This window comes from Grampus griseus (assembly GCF_964374135.1).
Source record: "Grampus griseus genome assembly, chromosome: 2".
Taxonomy (NCBI): Eukaryota; Metazoa; Chordata; class Mammalia; order Artiodactyla; family Delphinidae; genus Grampus; species Grampus griseus.
The window spans coordinates 27,822,458-27,843,954 of NC_139018.1; the positions used below are offsets into that span (position 1 = coordinate 27,822,458).

General features: G+C 40.0%; 1 protein-coding gene across 4 annotated transcripts in view; it reads right to left on the bottom strand.

Annotated features, from left to right (window-relative positions):
- The window catches only part of YLPM1 (YLP motif containing 1), a 74,248-nt gene that overhangs the window by 47,150 nt on the left and 5,601 nt on the right, over positions 1 to 21,497 (bottom strand). For all 4 annotated transcript variants that reach the window (XR_014296320.1, XM_082647739.1, XM_082647737.1 and 1 more), the window contains exons 2-4: positions 16,559 to 16,795; positions 15,432 to 15,611; positions 5,346 to 6,340 (exon numbers count right to left, since the gene is read on the bottom strand). Coding sequence is in view for 3 of the 4 variants with exons in the window: in XM_082647739.1 (XP_082503865.1) it covers positions 5,346 to 6,340; positions 15,432 to 15,611; positions 16,559 to 16,795 (1,412 nt within the window). In the remaining variant the exon portion in view is untranslated. The remainder of the gene's footprint in view (positions 1 to 5,345; positions 6,341 to 15,431; positions 15,612 to 16,558; positions 16,796 to 21,497) is intronic.

Genomic DNA, 21,497 nt, shown 5'->3' on the forward strand with positions numbered 1-21,497 from the left:
GGGCCTGGGTTCAATCCTGAGTTGGGAAACTAGATCCCGCATGCATGCCGCAATTAAGAGTTCGCATGCCGTAACTAAGAGTCCACAACTGCAACTAAGAAGCCTGCATGCCGCAACTAACAGTCAGCATGCTGCAACTAAAGATTGTGCATGCTGCAAGTAAAACCCGGCGCAGCCAAAATGTAAATAAATAAATAAATAAATAAATATATAGATTTGTCTTTTTTTGTTTTTTTGCGGTACATGGGCCTCTCACTGCTGTGGCCTCTCCCGTTGCGGAGCACAGGCTCCGGATGCACAGGCTCAGCGGCCATGGCTCACGGGCCCAGCCGCTCCGCGGCATGTGGGATCCTCCCGGACCGGGTCACGAACCCGTGTCCCCTACATCGGCAGGTGGACTCTCAACCACTGCCCCACCAGGGAAGCCCCTAAATAAATATTTTTTAGAAAGGTTCCAATGCACCATCTAGATGGTAAAGTGAAGACTACTTTTTTAGTATACTGAAGGATAAGAATGCAAAAAGTGCTGCAGAGTGAGAAACAGTCAAGACAATCTAGACATATGAACTGATATCTAGTATATATAAAGGACTCCTACAAACCAATAAGAAAAAAACATAACCCAACAGTAAAACAGGGAAAAGACTTGAATCAGCATTTCATAAAAGAGGAAATCCAACTGAACGAAAATCAAATGGAATGGAAGTCAATCTCATTCGTCATCAGGGAAATATAAATTAAAGCCGTATTACAATACCACTAGACATACACCAAGATTGCTAAAATTTTAAAGTTTAATAACACCAAGTACTAATGAGGATACAAAAAAAAAATGGAATACAGAAACACTGGTGGTGAGAGTGTAAACTGACACAACCACTTTGGAAAACTGTTTGACAATATCTATCAAAGCAGAACATATTCGTACTCTTATGACCAAGCAATTCCCATCCTTGGCATATATCTAAATAAAATTAAATACAAACACACACACACACACACACACCCCTAAAGGGACATATATAGCACCAAAGACACAAAGCGGTGTTTTTCATAATAACCACCAAAAACTTAAATGACCATCAATATTAGAATGGATAAACAGATTGTGGTATATTCATACAATAAAATACTGTAAAGAAATGAGAATGAAACAAACTACAGCTACACACAACATGGCTGAATCTCACAATAATATAATGTTAGGTGAAAGAAGCCAGACTCAAGAGTACATACAGCATGAGTCCATTTATATAAAGTTCAAAAATAGGCAAAACTAATCTCTTGTGTAAAAAGTTGGAATAGTGGCTATCTTTGGGATGAGGAAAAATGGGAAGGGGCATGAGTGGCACTTCTCAGACACTGTTAATTTCTGTTTCTTAATCTGAGTCGCGATAACACAGGTGTATCTGTGAAAATTTACTAAGCTGTACACTTATGATTGTGCACATCTCTGTATGTTCCTCTTCAATAAGTAAGTTTTATTATTGAAAATAAAAGATTCTTGGAAACCAACATCTACTAACATGACAGTTTACTGGAGCTGTGGTAGTCTTCTACAAGACTTGATGAATCCAATGACACATACACATATAAACAGTTTCAAAAAGCTGCCCCAGATGCTCAACAATGTGGTGTGCTACTCACATATGATGCATTTATGTCACTTGATTTTTTGAAAACCTTCAGTTTTTAGAAAGCAGCCTAAATCTGGATTTTTCAAAAAACTCAAAGTAATTTCCAGTACTTTATTTAACAGTGCGTAACTGGTAAATCAGTTAACTGTATTCTCAGTTCTTGTTTTTCTACCCAGCTTTGTTTAAGAAACCACACACACACACACACACACACACACACACACACACACACAGAGTGGCTTACCGTATGTTATATATATAGCAAACGCTGAATTCAACTAATAAAGGAAATTCACAAGTTTTCTTAATAGTGTGGATTATTCTTACCTCAGTCTCTTTTACTCACTGACCGGCTTCCCACTGATCTCTTTTTCTCCCATGTAACAAAGGTTAAAAAAAAAAAAAAAAACCATGCCTGGGCAACAGTCACAAACTATACTTTACATGGGCTAAGTGAACAAAAGAAGTAGAAGGGTAATAGAAATGGCAATGACACAGCTAGATCAGGGAAAGGTTTTTAAAACAAGGTAGGAAAAAAAAAAACAAGGTAGAAATGTGAGCAGGATACAATTCAAGGACAAAATATGCCATCCTTATCAAAGCTGCAGGTGGAAAAAGCCAGGAAGGGATATCTCATATCTAAAAACAGTGTAATCTCCATTCGTGAAGATTCAGCAGACTAGAATGCAGGCCCAAACCTAACTAGACGAAATGTAAAGTCTTAGGGAAAAAAAAGAACACAAGACAAAAAACTGTACAAGTTCAGGGTGACAGAGAACTGGCTTAATAACAGTAAGGTGAAAAAGACCTGGCTGGCCAAATTGATGTTAAGCTCAACATGAGTCAACACTGTGAGAGTACTGACCCCCCCACCCAAAAAAAAGCAATTTGTTCAGCTATATAAGTACATTTTTATAACAAAGTTAGTAATAGGCCTATGGTCTTTCTCCATCTGAAGTAAGTGTTCATTCTGAAGGAGACTGATAAACCAAAGGCCCTTCAAAGGACAGTGAACAGGGACTTCCCTGGTGGTCCAGCAGTTAAAACTCCACGCTCCCAATGCAGGGGACCCAGGTTCGATCCCTGGTCAGAGAGCTAGATTCCACATGCCACAACTAAAAAGATCCTGCACGCCACAACGAAGATCCTGAGTGCTGCAACTAAGACCCAGCGCAGCCAAATAATCAATCAATAAATTTTTTTTTAAAAAAAGGACAGTGAACAATACAGCAGGACAAAGCTAGCACCGATGTTAATATGAAGAGAACTTCAGTTTATGTGATGGCACAGCAGAATGGTTAAGGTGGGTGGAGGGAGACAAGAGGATGGTCTTTAGACAACGGCAGGATACACTGTAGAAGAGGGACAGGGTAAATCACTATGTGTTGCACCACACAGGCAGATCTAGAATCAACAGGCAGAAGTCAAGGCAACACATTTATGTTCAATGTAAGAAATACAATTTCTGTAAAACTGTCAGCACCTCGTGGGGCAGTGTTCCTTATCACAGTGCCAATGTTCAAGCAGAGCCCATCAGCTGCTTGTCACAGGAAGCACAGTGGACTTAAGAGTGGGTCAGAAGGCCCTGGATTCTAACCCCACCTCAACCATTTATTTGCCGTGTCATCCGGGGCAATTTATTTATAACTTCTCCAAATCTCAGCTCCCTTTATCCATTTACTTCATGAGATCACTGAGAGGAATAAATGAGCTAATATGTGCAAGACCTAGGATGACAAAATGCAACACAAAGGTGAGTTGCTATATAGAGGGCAAGTTGCACTAGGTAACTGCTAAGATCCTCCTAGCACTGAAATTATTAACTGTACCCTGAGGCAAAAGAAAAAAAGTTAAAGTAGGTCCTAAATTTACAAAGTCAAGATTTGGTAGGCAAAAGAGAGAAAACATTATTATGACAGAAAAAAGGAAGCAGGAAATCTATGTTTTATGAGGTTATAAGAACGTACTTCTCATATAGCAAATCAGTTACCGTATCTAAAAGGTAATGCTCAATCCAGGAGATAAGTAGGAATTCAAATCAAGATGAAACACATGCCAAATAAATCAGGACTACAAATGCACTTGTAATCACTGACAGGATGAACATCACTCAATCACGGCATTAAACACAGTGCTTAACTAGTGCTCTTGCTCTGGGGACCCTCTGGACTCAGCTCCCACTATGTGGACTTAGGCTCTACCCTCCCACCTACATGATCCTGAGCAAGTTATCCAATCCTCTCAGCCCCAGTTTGTAAAGGGTAAATGTAGGATATGAAACTGCCAAGTTCACAGGTTGTCGAGAAGACTCCATGGATAATGTATGTAAAGCTTCTGACAAGGCTTCTGGTACTCAGCGGAATTCACGTTAATTGCCTTTAATTAGCTTTCATTTTTGGATGGAGTTCTGTTTTCTGAATATAAACTTGGAGAACAAATAAAAAATATATTTTGTTTTCAAATATTGAAATTAGGTTAAAATTTAAAATGATGATGTAGATCCATCAACACTGAAATGGAAAACTAACCAATGCTGACAAGTGGAAAAACCAAGTTACAAAATAATACACTTAGTATGCTTCCATTTTTTTTTTTTTTTGCGGTACGCAGGCCTCTCACTGTTGTGGCCTCTCCCGTTGCGGAGCACAGGCTCCGGACGCGAAGACTCAGCGGCCATGGCTCACGGGCCCAGCCGCTCCACGGCATGTGAGATCCTCCCGGACCGGGGCACAAACCCGTGTCCCCTGCATCGGCAGGCGGACTATCAACCACTGCACCACCAGGGAAGCCCTGCTTCGATTTTTTATGACATATGTTTTAAAAATTATTACCTCCAGATAGTAGAATTAGGTGACTTTTACATTTTTTCAATACTTTCCTGTCCTGTCTAAATTTTGTATAAGGAGTATTTCCAGTACGATTTCCAATTGGAAAAAAATCTGATTGAAAATGTTTTTCTATAAGAAAATTATCATTTAGGCCAACTTGGGGAGAAAATATTTTTACAAACTTGGAAAAATAAATTTAACACCTTTTAAAAGGTAAAAGAAAAAATTTAGAAACTACTAGTAAATGTTTTGTGTGCTTTTCTAAAAAATGTGGTTCAAACAAAAAAAAAAACATCTCCTAAACTGAGGAAAATATAAAGGATAAAAGTTCCATGGGGGCAGGGATTGTGTCTGTTATGTTATATTCACTGCTGGAGGCACAAATATTAATAAATATTTGCTGAACAAATGGATAAAATAAAAGTCCTATTTACCCTTACACTAAATTCCATTACCTTATTTCACTAGATGCTTATTCATTTTTATCTCCAACAGCTGGCATATCATGTCACAGAAAGTTACCAATCCAGTTATTTGTTACATAAACAAAAAGCAAAAAAGATCAATAAATTTAATAAAAATTGCTTCTGAAGCTAAGGAATTGATAAGCATTACTCTAAACCACTACATTCATCCTGGACTAAAATCGCTACATACAGGATAAAAGCAATGACATCAAAGAAAGGGGGGCATGTTGCCATTTCTAGATTTCATTATGTCATGTCTAATAAGTGAACAACACTAACATTATTAACTGTAAACCAGGAATGTATATAAAAGTACAAAGAGAACATAAAAGCCTACTCAGCCTGTATCAGCAAAGCAGCAAAACCACCACACCCCCACTCCCCACCCGCTCCCAAAAAAAAGGCAGACCTACCTTGGGCCTCTTGGACCTTCCAAGTAACTGCTTCTTGGAGGATCTGGAAGCAATCCACCTGACCTCCCTGGCATGTCCTTGACTGCAGTGATTGGCTGAGATGGAGCAGCTGAAGACTCACCAAGTCCTTGCTCAGATGAGAATGAACTGTACGGCAGAGCAGACTTGCTCAGTGGAGCTTTAGAATTCACTTGTTCAGATGGGCCAATGGCTGATTGCAATGGAGGATGGTAAGTTGAGGGTGGGGCTGAACCAAAAGACACAGGAGTGGGAAGCAGTGCTGGTCTAGGTTTCTCTGGAACTTGTGAGTTCTGAGAACTGGAGGCTGGTGGAACTGGGGCTGTTGTTAACTGAGGAGGTATCCCTTGTGGAACTCCAGGGGGAGGTATTCCTGGAGGAGGTGTGGCTGAAGATAATGGTGGGAGGGGCATAACAGGTGGAGGCGCTGTTGAAGAGAGAGACGGTGGGGGAAGAACTGGTGGCGGCCCTGCAGAAGAGAGGGAAGGCGGGGGTAGAACTGGTGGTGGCCCTGCAGAAGAGAGAGATGGAGGCATCACAGGTGGGGGCACAGAGGTTGGTAGAGAAGGTGGCATCACAGGTGGGGGCATGCCAGGTGGTGGCACTGAAGTAGGCAGGGCAGGGGGCATCACTGGTGGTGGCAATGATGGAGGCAATACCGGAGGAGGCATTGTTGGTAGAGGTGGAGGCATCTGAGAATATGGGACAAAAGGTGGCGGCATGGACATGTTCCCCATATACTGGTTCTTCATGTTCTGAAATGAAGTGACTTTCTCCTGGAGATAGGTCTGAGTGGCTTTCATATGTCCCTGCCATGTTTTCCATTGCTTCTCATACTCCTGAAGCTGATCTTTGTGAGGATAGGAATGAAGCTGTTCCTCCCACAGCTGGAACTCTCGCTCCCATTCTTGGTAGAGATGTTGAAACTGCTGCTGCTGCATCTCATAATGCCGCATCTGCATATCTACAGACATGGTCTACAAATAAAGGGATAAAAATTATTTCAAGACATTCATATAAGAAAATTAATCATAAGTTAAAATATTAATGAACCAAGGGCATTTGCAGCCTTAGGAAATTAGAACACAAGACTTTGGGAGGCTAAGGATAAGCTTGTTAAATCCTTTCCATGATGATCATTCGCCTTTCTCCCTTTGACTTATTTTATGTTATCACTGAGTTGGAAAAAATCTACCAAACACTAAAGCGAATAGCTGTCTCAGCAATAAGTATTTTTCAAGTTTTTATTACTACTATGGGTCATTTTAAATATTACTATTGAAAATTATCTGTTATAGACATATAAACATAAGTTTATACCTCACAGATACAAGACAAACAAGTATCTAAGTCACTTCATCTTTTGTGGGGCATTTGCTTAGGTTTTTTGTGGTGGTTGCTTTGATCTTGCTGGTGGATTTCTGCTTGTTACTGCAGTGCTTTTCAGGCAAAAACACAGGTTACCTTGAAGTGACATAAGAAGCCCTGGGGGAGAAGGCGGAAGATGGCGGAAGAGTAAGACGCGGAGATCACCTTCCTCCCCACAGATACACCAGAAATACATCTACACGTGGAACAACTCCTACAGAACACCTACTGAAGGCTGGCAGAAGACCTCAGACCTCCCAAAAGGCAAGAAACTCCCCACGTACCTGGGTAGGGCAAAAGAAAAAACAGAGACAAAAGAATAGGGACGGCACCTGCACCAGTGGGAGGGAGCTGTGAAGGAGGAAAAGTTTCCACACTCTAGGAAGCCCCTTCGCGGGCGGAGACTGCGGGAGGCGGAGGGGGGAGCTTCGAAGCTGCGGAGTGCACAGCAACGGGTGCGGAGGGCAAAGCGGGGAGATTCCCGCACAGAGGATCGGTGCCGACCGGCACTCACCAGCCCGAGAAGCTTGTCTGCTCACCCGCCGGGGCGGGCGGGGCTGAGAGCTGAGGCCGGAGCGCAGGGAGAGGACTGGGGTTGGCGGCTTGAACATAGCCTGAAGGGGTTAGTGCACCACAGCTAGCCGGGAGGGAGTCCGGGGAAAAGCCTGCACCAGCAGAAGAGGCAGGAGACTTTTCCTTCCCTCTTTGTTTCCTGGGGCGTGAGGAGAGGGGTTTAAGAACGCTGCTTAAAGGAACTCCAGAGACGGACGCGAGCCGCGGCTAAAAGCGCGAACCCCAGAGACGGGCGCGAGCCGCGGCTGAAAGCGCGGAATCCAGAGACGGGCGCGAGCCGCGGCTGAAAGCGCGGAATCCAGAGACGGGCGCGAGCCGCGGCTGAAAGCGCGGAATCCAGAGACGGGCGCGAGCCGCGGCTGAAAGCGCAGAATCCAGAGACGGGCGCGAGCCGCGGCTGAAAGCGCGGAATCCAGAGACGGGCGCGAGCCGCGGCTGAGGGCGCGGACTCCAGAGACGAGCGCAAGCCGCGGCTAAAAGCGCGGACCCCAGAGGCGGGCGGGAGACGTTAAGGCTGCTGCTGCCGCCACCAAGGGGCCTGTGTGCGAGCACAGGTCACTCTCCACACCCCTCTTCCGCGGAGCCTGTGCAGCCCGCCACTGCCGGGTTCCCGGAATCCAGGGACAACTTCCCCGGGAGAGCGCACAGCGCGCCTCAGGCTGGTGCAAAGTCACGCCGGCCTTTGCCACCGCAGGCCCGCCCCGCACTCTGTGCCCCTCCGTCCCCGCCGGCCTGAGTGCGCCAGAGCCCCCAATCAGCGGCTCTTTTAACCCCATCCTGTCTGAGCAAAAAACAGACGCCCTCCAGCGATCTACACGCAGTGGCAGGGCCAAATCCAAAGCTTAGCCCTGGGAGCTGTGAGAACAAAGAAGAGAAAGGGAAATCCCTCCCAGCAGCCTCAGAAGCAGCGGATTAAAGCTCCACAATCAACTTGATGTACCCTGCATCTGTGGAATACCTGAATAGACAACCAATCATCCCCAATTAAGGAAGTGGACTTTAGGAGCAAGATCTATGATTTTTTCCCCTTTCCTCTTTTTGTGAATGTGTATGTGTATGCTTCTGTGTGAGATCTTGTCTGTATAGTCTTGCTTCCACCATTTGTCCTAGGGTTCTATCCGTCCATGTTTTTTTTTTTTAAATTTTTTTTCTTAATAATTAATTTTAATAACCTTATTATACTTTACCTTCGTTCTTTCTTTCTTTCTTTCCGTCCTACCTTCCCTCCTTTAGACAACGAATCATCCCAAATTGAGGAGGTGGTCTCTGACAGCAAGATTTAGGATTTTTCCCCATTTACCTCTTTTAGTGAGGGTGTATGTGTATGCTTCTGTGTAAGATTTTGTCTGTATAGCTTTGCTTCCAACATTTGTCCTAGGTTCTTTCCGTCCCTTTTTTTTTTTTTTCTAAATAAGAAGTTTTTAATTCAATAACTTTATTATACTGTATTTTATTTTTACTGTATCTTCTTTCTTTCTGTCTTTTTTCCTTCTTTCCCTCCTTCCTTCCTTCCTCCCTCCCTCCCTCCCTCCTTTCTTTCCTTCTTGCCTTCTTTCCTTCTTTGCTTCTTTCTTTCTTTCTTCCTTCCTTCCTACCCTCCTTTCCTTCTTTCTTTCCTCATACTTCTACTAATTCCCTCTACTTTTTCTCCCTTTTATCCTGAGCCTGTGGATGAAAAGCTTTTGGTGCTCCAGCCAGGAGGCAGGGCTCTGCCTCTGAGGTAGGACAGCCAACTTCAGGACACTGATCAACAAGAGACCTCCCAGCTCCACATAATATCAAACGGCGAAAATCTCCCAGAGACCTCCATCTTAACACCAGCACCCAGCTTCACTCAACGACCAGCAAGCCACAGTGCTGGAAAACCTATGCCAAACAACTAGCAAAACAGGAACACAACCCCACCCATTAGCAGAGAGGCTGCCTAAAATCATAATAAGGCCACAGACACCCCCAAACACACCACCAGACGTGAACCTGCCCACTAGAGAGACAAGATCCAGCCTCATCCACCACAACACAGGCACTAGCCCCCTCCACCAGGAAGCCTACACAACCCACTGAACCAACCTTAGCCACTAGAGACAGACATCAAAAACAGGAGGAACCACAAACCTGCAGCCTGCAAAAAGGAGACCCCAAACACAGTAAGATAAGCAAAATGAGAAGACAGAAAAACACACAGCAGATAAAGGAGCAAGATAAAAATGCACCAGATCTAACAAATGAAGAGGAAATAGGCAGTCTACCTGAAAGAGAATTCAGAATAATGATAGTAAGGTTGATCCGAAATCTTGGAGATAGAATGGACAATAGATTGGACAAAATGCAAGAATCAGTTAACAAGGACCTAGAAGAACTAAAGATGAAACAAGCAATGATGAACAACACAATAAATGAAATTAAAAGTACTCTAGATGGGATCAATAGCAGAATAACTGAGGCAGAAGAACGGATAAGTGACCTGGAAGATAAAATAGTGGAAATAACTACTGCAGAGCAGAATAAAGAAAAAAGAATGAAAAGAACTGAGGACAGTCTCAGAGACCTCTGGGACAACATTAAACGCACCAACATTCGAATTATAGGGGTTCCAGAAGAAGAAGAGAAAAAGAAAGGGACTGAGAAAATATTTGAAGAGATTATAGTTGAAAACTTCCCTAATATGGGAAAGGAAATAGTTAATCAAGTCCAGGAAGCACAGAGAGTCCCATACAAGATAAATACAAGGAGAAATACGCCAAGACACATATTAATCAAACTGTCAAAAATTAAATACAAAGAAAGCATATTAAAAGCAGCAAGGGAAAAACAACAAATAACACATAAGGGAATCCCCATAAGGTTAACAGCTGATCTCTCAGCAGAAACCCTACAAGCCAGAAGGGAGTGGCAGGACATACTGAAAGTGATGAAGGAGAAAAACATGCAGCCAAGACTACTCTACCCAGCAAGGATCTCATTCAGATTTGATGGAGAAATTAAAACCTTTACAGACAAGCAAAAGCTGAGAGAGTTCAGCACCACCAAACCAGCTTTACAACAAATGCTAAAGGATCTTCTCTAGGCAAGAAACACAAGAGAAGGAAAAGACCTATAATAACGAACCCAAAACAATTTAGAAAATGGGAATAGGAACATACATATCGATAATTACCTTAAATGTAAATGGACTAAATGCTCCCACCAAAAGACACAGATTAGCTGAATGGATACAAAAACAAGACCCTTATATATGCTGTCTACAAGAGACCCACTTCAGACCTAGAGACACATACAGACTGAAAGTAAGGGGATGGAAAAAGATATTCCATGCAAATGGAAGCCAAAAGAAAGCTGGAGTAGCAATTCTCATATCAGACAAAATAGACTTTAAAATAAGGACTATTAAAAGAGACAAAGAAGGACACTACATAATGATCAAGGGATCGATCCAAGAAGAAGATATAACAATTGTAAATATTTATGCACCCAACATAGGAGCACCTCAATACATAAGGCAAATACTAACAGCCATAAAAGGGGAAATCGACAGTAACACATTCATAGTAGGGGACTTAAACACCCCACTTTCACCCATGGACAGATCATCCAAAATGAAAATAAATAAGGAAACACAAGCTTTAAATGATACATTAAACAAGATGGACTTAATTGATATTTATAGGACACTCCATCCAAAAACAACAGAATACACATTTTTCTCAAGTGCTCATGGAACATTCTCCAGGATAGATCATATCTTAGGTCACAAATCAAGCCTTGGGAAATTTAAGAAAATTGAAATTGTATCAAGTATCTTTTCTGACCACAACGCCATGAGACTAGATGTCAATTACCGGAAAAGATCTGTAAAAAATACAAACACATGGAGGCTAAACAATACACTACTTAATAATGAAGAGATCACTGAAGAAATCAAAGAGGAAATCAAAAAATACCTAGAAACAAATGACAATGGAGACACAACGACCCAAAACCTGTGGGATGCAGCAAAAGCAGTTCTAAGGGGGAAGTTTATAGCAATACAAGCCCACCTTAAGAAGCAGGAAACATCTCGAATAAACAACCTAACCTTGCACCTCAAGCAATTAGAGAAAGAAGAACAAAAAAACCCCAAAGCTAGCAGAAGGAAAGAAATCATAAAAATCAGATCAGAAATAAATGAAAAAGAAATGAAGGAAACAATAGCAAAGATCAATAAAACTAAAAGCTGGTTCTTTGAGAAGATAAACAAAATAGATAAACCACTAGCCAGACTCATCAAGAAAAAAAGGGAGAAGACTCAAATCAATAGAATTAGAAATGAAAAAGGAGAGGTAACAACTGACACTGCAGAGATAAAAGAGATCATGAGAGATTACTACAAGCAACTCTATGCCAATAAAATGGACAATCTGGAAGAAATGGACAAATTCTTAGAAATGCACAACCTGCCAAGACTGAATCAGGAAGAAATAGAAAATATGAACAGACCAATCACAAGCACTGAAATTGAAACTGTGATTAAAAATCTTCCAACAAAGAAAAGCCCAGGACCAGATGGCTTCACAGGCGAGTTCTATCAAACATTTAGAGAAGAGCTAACACCTATCCTTCTCAAACTCTTCCAAAATATAGCAGAGGGAGGACCACTCCCTAACTCCTTCTACGAGGCCACCATCACCTTGATACCAAAACCAGACAAGGATGTCACAAAGAAAGAAAACTACAGGCCAATATCACTGATGAACATAGATGCAAAAATCCTCAACAAAATACTAGCAAACAGAATCCAACAGCACATTAAAAGGATCATACACCATGATCAAGTGGGGTTTATTCCAGGAATGCAAGGATTCTTCAATATACGCAAATCTATCAATGTGATAAACCATATTAACAAATTGAAGGAGAAAAACCATATGATCATCTCAATAGATGCAGAGAAAGCTTTTGACAAAATTCAACACCCATTTATGATAAAAACCCTGCAGAAAGTAGGCATAGAGGGAACTTTCCTCAACATAATAAAGGCCATATATGACAAGCCCACAGCAAACATCATCCTCAATGGTGAAAAACTGAAAGCATTTCCACTAAGATCAGGAACAAGACAAGGTTGCCCACTCTCACCACTATTATTCAACATTGTTTTGGAAGTTTTAGCCACAGCAATCAGAGAAGAAAAGGAAATAAAAGGAATCCAAATTGGAAAAGAAGAAGTAAAGCTGTCACTGTTTGCAGATGACATGATCCTATACATAGAGAACCCTAAAGATGCTACCAGAAAACTACTAGAGCTAATCAATGAATTTGGTAAAGTGGCAGGATACAAAATTAATGCACAGAAATCTCTGGCATTCCTATATACTAATGATGAAAAATCTGAAAGTGAAATCAAGAAAACACTCCCATTTACCATTGCAACAAAAAGAATAAAATATCTAGGAATAAACCTACCTAAGGAGACAAAAGACCTGTATGCAGAAAATTATAAGACACTGATGAAAGAAATTAAAGATGATATAAATAGATGGAGAGATATACCATGTTCTTGGATTGGAAGAATCAACATTGTGAAAATGACTCTACTACCCAAAGCAATCTATAGATTCAATGCAATCCCTATCAAACTACCACTGGCATTTTTCACAGAACTAGAACAAAAACTTTCACAATTTGTATGGAAACACAAAAGACCCCGAATAGCCAAAGCAATCTTGAGAACGAAAGAAGGAACTGGAGGAATCAGGCTCCCTGACTTCAGACTATACTACAAAGCTACAGTCATCAAGACAGTATGGTACTGGCACAAAAACAGAAAGATAGATCAATGGAACAGGATAGAAAGCCCAGAGATAAACCCATGCACATATGGACACCTTATCTTTGATAAAGGTGGCAGTAATGTACAATGGAGAAAGGACACCCTCTTCAATAAGTGGTGCTGGGAAAACTGGACAGATACATGTAAAAGTATGAGATTAGATCACTCCCTAACACCATACACAAAAATAAGCTCAAAATGGATTAAAGACCTAAATGTAAGGCCAGAAACTATCAAACTCTTAGAGGAAAACATAGGCAGAACACTCTATGACATAAATCAAAGCAAGATCCTTTCTGACCCACCTCCTAGAGTAATGGAAATAAAAACAAAAATAAACAAATGGGACCTAATGAAACTTCAAAGCTTTTGCACAGCAAAGGAAACCGTAAACAAGACCAAAAGACAACCCTCAGAATGGGAGAAAATATTTGCAAATGAAGCAACCGACAAAGGATTAATCTCCAAAATTTACAAGCAGCTCATGCAGCTCAATAACAAGAAAACAAACAACCCAATCCAAAAATGGGCAGAAGACCTAAATAGACATTTCTCCAAAGAAGATATACAGACTGCCAACAAACACATGAAAGAATGCTCAACATCACTAATCATTAGAGAAATGCAAATCAAAACTACAATGAGATATCATCTCACACCAGTCAGAATGGCCATCATCAAAAAATCTAGAAACAATAAATGCTGGAGAGGGTGTGGAGAAAAGGGAACACTCTTGCACTGCTGGTGGGAATGTGAATTGGTTCAGCCACTATGGAGAACAGTATGGAGGTTCCTTAAAAAACTACAAATAGAACTACCATATGACCCAGCAATCCCACTACTGGGCATATACCCTGAGAAAACCAAAATTCAAAAAGAGTCATGTACCAAAATGTTCATTGCAGCTCTATTTACAATAGCCCGGAGATGGAAACAACCTAAGTGCCCGTCATCGGATGAATGGATAAAGAAGATGTGGCACATATATACAATGGAATATTACTCAGCCATAAAAAGAAACGAAATTGAGCTATTTGTAATGAGGTGGATAGACCTAGAGTCTGTCATACAGAGTGAAGTAAATCAGAAAGAAAAAGACAAATACCGTATGCTAACACATATATATGGAATTTAAGAAAAAAAATGTCATGAAGAACCTAGGGGTAAAGCAGGAATAAAGATGCAGACCTCCTGGAGAACGGACTTGAGGTTATGGGGAGGGGGAAGGGTGAGCTGTGACAGGGCGAGAGAGAGTCATGGGCATATACACACTAACAAACGCAGTAAGGTAGATAGCTAGTGGGAAGCAGCCGCATGGCACAGGGATATTGGCTCGGTGCTTTGTGACAGCCTGGAGGGGTGGGATGGGGAGGGTGGGAGGGAGGGAGACGCAACAGGGAAGACATATGGGAACATATGTTTATGTATGACTGATTCACTTTGTTATAAAGCAGAAACTAACACACCATTGTAAAGCAATTATACCCCAATAAAGATGTTAAAAAAAAAAAAAAAAAAAAAAAAAAAAAAAAAAAAAAAAAAAAAAAAAAGAAGCCCTGGTTCTTCTTCTTTTTTTTTTTGACCACTCTGCGCGGCTTACAGGACCTTAGTTCCCCAACCAGGGATTGAACCCCGCGCCCTCAGCAGTGAAAGCACAGAGTCCTAACCACTGGACCACCAGGGAATTCCTTTTTTTTTTTTTAAATTGAAGTATAGTTGATTTACAATATTGTGTTAGTTTCACGTGTACAGCAAAAAAAAAAAACAAAAAAACCATATATATATGTGTGTGTGTGTGTGTGTGTGTGTATATATATATACACACACACACACACACACACACACATTCTTTTTCAGATTCTTTTCCATTATAGGTTATTATAAGAGAGTGAATATAGCTCCCTGTGCTATACAGTTAAGTCCTTGTTGTTTATCTATTTTATATATAGTAGTGTGTATCTGTTAACCCCAAACTCCTAATTTATCCCTCCCCCTGCTTTCCCCTTTGATAACCATAAGTTTGTTTCTATGTCTGTGAGTCTGTAAGAAGCCCTGGTTCTTAAATCTCTTAGCAACAGTACTCTAACATCTGCCTGGGTTAACATGATCAGAAGATTCCACTATACCCGCCCTTCCCCAAGAGCATTTTCACAATACCACATTTCCCAGCCCCCAGTAATGTGACAAATAACTACTTGGGCACTCCAGACGAAACAGCTGATATCTTTCCTTCTTCATACTTAAATCTCTTTCATGAGAAACAAATCCCTTTAACATCCTGGGGCAATTTCCCATGTGGCAACTGAGGAAGCACTCACCTGTATATGTGGTGGATGCTGTATAATCTGCTGGTACTGTTGTAGGATCTGCTGTAACTGAGTGTGCTTCTGCATTATTCCCTGATACTGGAAGCCAACTCGATGCTGCTGGTGCTGCTGCCAGTGTGCTGCTGCAGCCTGCAACTGTTTTAACCTGGCATCTTCTTCTGGGTCCTCAGACTAAAGATAAAAGAGAGGGTACAGTTTTTTTCTTTTTCTAAGTCATAAACAGCAACCAAATTAATAAGAAACCTGAATATTTTATAAAGTATTATGTTGTAATAGTATTGTGTTATAAAGTCCAGAATCCCTGCAACTGTGAGAAAAGCTATTCTATCCTTAGATAAAATACCTAGTTCTATCTATACTGTGATCATGGATACTAATACAAAGGAATTTATAAATCCCACAGTCTTTACGAGAATAATCACCTCACTGTTCCTAAATAGGATAACCATTTCCCCAGCAGAAAGTCAATCCACAGTTACTATCCTTTTCACTATATGAGAAATTTCTTTTTTCACCTTAGTCACTTTTCACCAGCTGCCTACAGTGTAATCATCATGTTTCATTAATGTTTCCATATAAGGCTCTTGGGAGAACAATGACCTTTGGACCAACGTGAGAACTTTCCATGTGCCAGTCAGTATGCTAAGCAACAAGGATTATCACATTTAATGCTTTAATAGCTCAATAAGAAAGCTACTATTTGAATATGCCCATTTTGTAGATGAGGAAATTGAAGCATAGAATGGTTAACTAACTTGCTCAGAGTCACCACCAGCAAGTAGCAATGCCCGGGCAGTTTGACAATAAAAGCTCAATCTCTTAATTATTGCCCTGTGCTGCCAATATGAAAACACCCACACTTGCATCCCTTTAGTGCTTAGAGACACTCAATTCAGAAGAGTGTCTAATTCTTCACTCTCACTTAAACGATGAAAAAATGCCTTTTCTAAACCCGATATGGCACACATCTGACTATCCCACAAATGAAATTTTACATGCACTTAAAAAAAAAAAATGAAAATATATATCCATTTATATATAACAAAGGTACATATATATATGAAGCAGAATAAAATGGAACAACTTAATAAATACCAAGTAATTAACTTCATGGTTACCTGGGGTTCCTCAGGTGGGAGAGGAGGTGGTACGTCCTCGTTAGGGGGTGGTAATGGGGGCTCCTCTGATGGAGGGGGTTCTGGTACTTGGCTGGTGGCAGGTACAGTAACTTCTTCCTTTACTGGCTCAGCTGCATCCTTTGCTACAACAGGACCTTTTTTGTGTCCCGGCAAATGCACTTTTGTCCTCTGCTGCAAACTAAGCAGGTGCTGTCGATACCAGTACTGCTGCTGTTCCTACAACAGAAACCATTTTTAAGTCAGAAAGAGAAAAACAAATATCGTATATTAACGCATATATGTGGAACCTAGAAAAATGGTACAGATGAACCGGTTTGCAGGGCAGAAACAGAGACACAGATGTAGAGAACAAACGTATGGACACCAAGGGGGGAAAGTGGCGGGGATGGTGGTGGTGGTGTGATGAATTGGGAGATTGGGATTGACATGTATACACTGATGTGTATAAAATGGATGACTAATAAGAACCTGCAGTATAAAAAAATAAATTAAATTAAATTTAAAAATTAAAAAAAAAAAAGAATTTTAATTGACAATCCTGTATATCTGCAACTTGGTTTTGACAGGGAGCTACACTTGTGTCTGTGTTCATGTATTTATATATAATAAAAGGCAAACCTGAACTGAGAAAGGCAAATAAATAAACATGATCTTTCAATTCCTCCCCCAAATTTATATATTTAAATTAAACCATACATGTTAATTCAACATACTTCTCTATTCTCATTAAAAAAACATGCTTTTGGAGGTGAGAGTAGTCTTTCTGATAAAAGATCAGAGTAAATCTTTTCAGTATTCATAGCTATTGTTTTTAACTTGCCTTTAGTTGGTTCAGTTTTATCCACGGGGGTCTCGTGATTAATGAATATAATAAACAGTCCTACCTCTTCTCTCTGTCTTCTCTTCCCTCTTTTAAACACCTGCTGTATCATTAATCTTGCCATACCCAGGTATATATACATAAATGAAAATACACTGTGTTTTAGAATGCTTTCTATTTATTTTAAAAGTTTCACTTTGTCTTCCAAGTTATACTGTAATTTGATTTTCTGGAAGCTTATTTTGTGCTTCCACTTTCTAAAAATTACCACAGTAATAAGTTTAATGTGGAAAAAAATTAGAAGATACAGCCTATCCTGATTATTCATGGATTCTGTATTTGTGAATTTGCCAACTTGCTAAAATTTATTTCTAACTCCAAAATCAACACTCAGGGAACTTTCACAGTGATTTGTGGACACGCGTAGATGGGCAAAAAATTAGTTATCTGACTTGCACGTTCCTGTCTGAGGCAGAACACGGCCATGCTCTGCCTTTTTGTTTAGCTCTTATATTGTAAATAAGTGTTCTTTTCAAGGTCTATTTAGGGCCACATTTTTCACATTTCTGTACTTTTTGGTTGAAGATTTTGCTGTTTAAAATGGCCCCAAGCATTGTGCTGAAGTGCTGTCTAGTATTCCTAAGTGCGAGAACGCTATGATGTGCCTTAAGAAGAAAATACTTGTGTTGGATAAGCTTCTTTCAGGCATGTGTTATAGTGCTGTTGGCTGTGAGTTCAATGTTAATGAATCAACAATATACATTAAATAATTTGTTTTTAAACAGAAACACATATAAAACAAGGTTATGTATTGATTGGTTGAAGAAAATGTGACCGAAGGCCCACAGGAACCTAACCCTGCACTTCCCCCAGGAGCAATCGTTCAGTATTCACTAATTCAGTGTTCTTGACAACTTTATAAAATATAAATACCTCAAATAAAGAGACTCGACTACAAATAAGCAATAATTAAAATCAATTTTAAAAAAATCTCACCACTCAGAAGTAACTACAGGATCTTCATTATCCCAGTGTTCACTATATAATTCCCCATGGTTACAAGGTGGCATAAGGAAAAAAAAGTTGTCATAACACTAAAATATTCACTAATGAACTGCCCTATATACTTCTATAATTAACAACAGCATATAAACAAAAAGAAAAACAATAGCATACACTTCTACTACAATTATAAAGATGCAGGATCTAGCAGAAGTACTACCAGTTAACAACCAAAAATAATTTTTATAATAGGAACTGCAAAAGAGAATGACATGAATATCAAATGTTGAAAAACAGCCCTTGGAAAAATGTATAAATCCCTAAAATATTTTTTCAACATATTCAAAAATGAAATAAATGATGATAATATAGTGTTGTCACACAATTTTGTCACAAAAATTAAAGTACAGAAACCTAATCTACACTTTATTCTTTATAAACTCTAAGACTCAGCTGTTCTTTATGATTTTTGAGCTTTATTTTTCAAGATTGTGTCCCAAATTAAATTTTTTACTTTTTACAATAAACTTTTGGTCCTTGTGTTAAATGGATTCATTTTACTTGCATTCACTGAGATTCATTGTCTCTGGATAACCAGGATTTCCTATATTGTTACTATTTTACTGTATATCCTCTCCAATTTTCCACATGCAAATATACATGATACTCTTTTCTCATGAAACATACTGTCTTGTTATCTGTTTTCTCATTTGCAGAAAGTAACTGTCTTGGGAGAGAGGTGTTTCATGCTTTTCTCATATCCTGTCTGGTGCTTAAACATAGTGCTGGAACACACAGTAGCGTGTCAATAAATAGTTGCTGATCAGCTAAAGACTTCCCTTCTAGGCTACTAATTTCTATGACCTGAAACTTGCTACATCCCTTTGGAAGAGTAAATTCCATCTCACTAACTCCATCCTGAAGTTTGGGTCATGACTGGGTTTTTCTCTTTTTTATTAACATACACATAATCATCAGCTCCTGAAATATAATTACTTTTACTATTCAACATGAAAAAAAAAAAGAAAAAAACCAACACACTGTTCATGATAGTCAACAATTATGTGGTATTAGAACATTTTCAACTTTCTTCCATTATTGTATGAAAATACTGAAAACAGCAACAGGCTTGTTTTTTAGCTTTAAAAAATTAATAAACTCTTTCAAGTAGAAGTTAAAAGTTTCCTTTTTTTAAGTTACTTTGAAAGCATCACCAAAACATACAAAGATGCAAACTATCTTTCATAAACTAGAAGCCAGTGGCTATAGATAGGAAGATTATTCAGGTCTAGATTCCTTATCAATTTATACCCACCTTATTCTTGTGCTTTCTATCTTTGTCTTAGACCTAGTCTAAGGTTAAGAACCTTGTTAGGAGCTCAGGTACTTGTTGATTTACTAACAGTATGCACTGCAGATCAATTTCTACTTAATATGCACCCAATAAGCAGAAATCAGATCTAATTCAATCCTAGGACGAGGCTTTGGCACATTTTTAAAGCTCTGCAAATGAATAATGATGAAATCATTCAGAAATGTCCTCAGTGACCCCAGAGGAGATTGCTTTATCTCTATTTTAAAAAGGAATAAAACCTGCCTGGACTTGCTAATGAAGCTGAAATAGTAGCCAGTTCTTCTGAATGTCCCGTTATATCAGACAACTCCATCTCATATGGGATGTTAGTTCATAGGTAGAGGAAAATCACAGTAAATGTCACACTCAAAAAGAGATTGAATAGGGCTTCCCTGGTGGCACAGTGGTTGAGAGTCCGCCTGCCAATGCAGGAGACACGGGTTCGTGCCCCGGTCCGGGAGGATCCCACATGCCGCGGAGCGGCTGGGCCCGTGAGCCATGGCCGCTGAGCCTGCACGTCCGGAGCCTGTGCTCCGCAACGGGAGAGGCCACAATGGTGAGAGGCCCGTGTACCACAAAAAAAAAAAAAAAGAGAGAGATTGAATAGAGTTAAAAAGTAAGGATGTATCTGTCATAAATACCAAAAAAGATGCTAATTAATTCAGCAAGTATTTACTGACCACTTGCTACCAGTACAGTAAGGAACTAGGTACTAAAAGATTCTCCAAGTAGGGAAATATAAAGAAGGAGGGACAGGGAGAGAGAGAGAGAGGATGAATGAATGAATGGATGAATGAATGAATGAACACATGCGTCTATGTGTGTGATGCTTTAAAGATTAATTTTGAAAGGTTGCCTTTCCTGTCCAGGTTGATTAGGATAAATGCCTGTAACATTAAATGTTCAATGTCATATCCTAAAGCAAGTGGGATGGGGAGGGGGGACTTGGTAAAATAATGAAATGGATTTCCATTTTTTAAATTTATTTAAAATATATTTATTTTCAACATTTTTGAAGTTCACACTCTATTCCAGGAATTAAGGTCCCATCTTAAAAAAAAAAACTCCTTTACTGTGCCTCTTCCTCCAGCTCCTGCCCACATACTCTCTCTCTCTCTCCTTCAGTCAAACTTCTTAAAAGAGTTGTCTATACTCACCATCCCCATTTCCTCACCTTCCATCACTCCTCAAATCAATGCAATATGGCTTCAGTCACTATGAAACTGCTCCTGCCAAGGTCAACAATAATCTACATGTCAGTAAATGCAAAAGATAACTCACAGTCTTCATCTTGCTTGACCTCTCAGCAGTAACACAGCTGACTACACCCTCCTCCTAGGAACAGTCTTCCCTTCACTTCTGTGGCACTGCACTGTCCTGATTTTCCATCTACCTATTTGGCCTTTCTTCCCATTGGTTCCCTTAGGTACTGTGGTTCTGCAGGGCTAGGCTCAATGTCCTTTAAACTTTATTCTTACTCTACACACACTCCTCAGGAGACCTCATCTATTTCTGTGCCTTCAAATACCATTTTTATGCCGATGACTCACAAGTCTATGTCTCCCAGATCTCACTTCTAGACTCCAGACCTGTATCTAACTTCTAACTGGACATCTCCATTTAGAATCTTATGTCTCAAGGATCTTAAACTCAGTAAGTCTAAAACTTAACTCATCATTTTCCCTTCCTCCCCAGACCTGTTCTTCCCCCTCCTGTAGGTTATTAGTATATGGAACCACCAT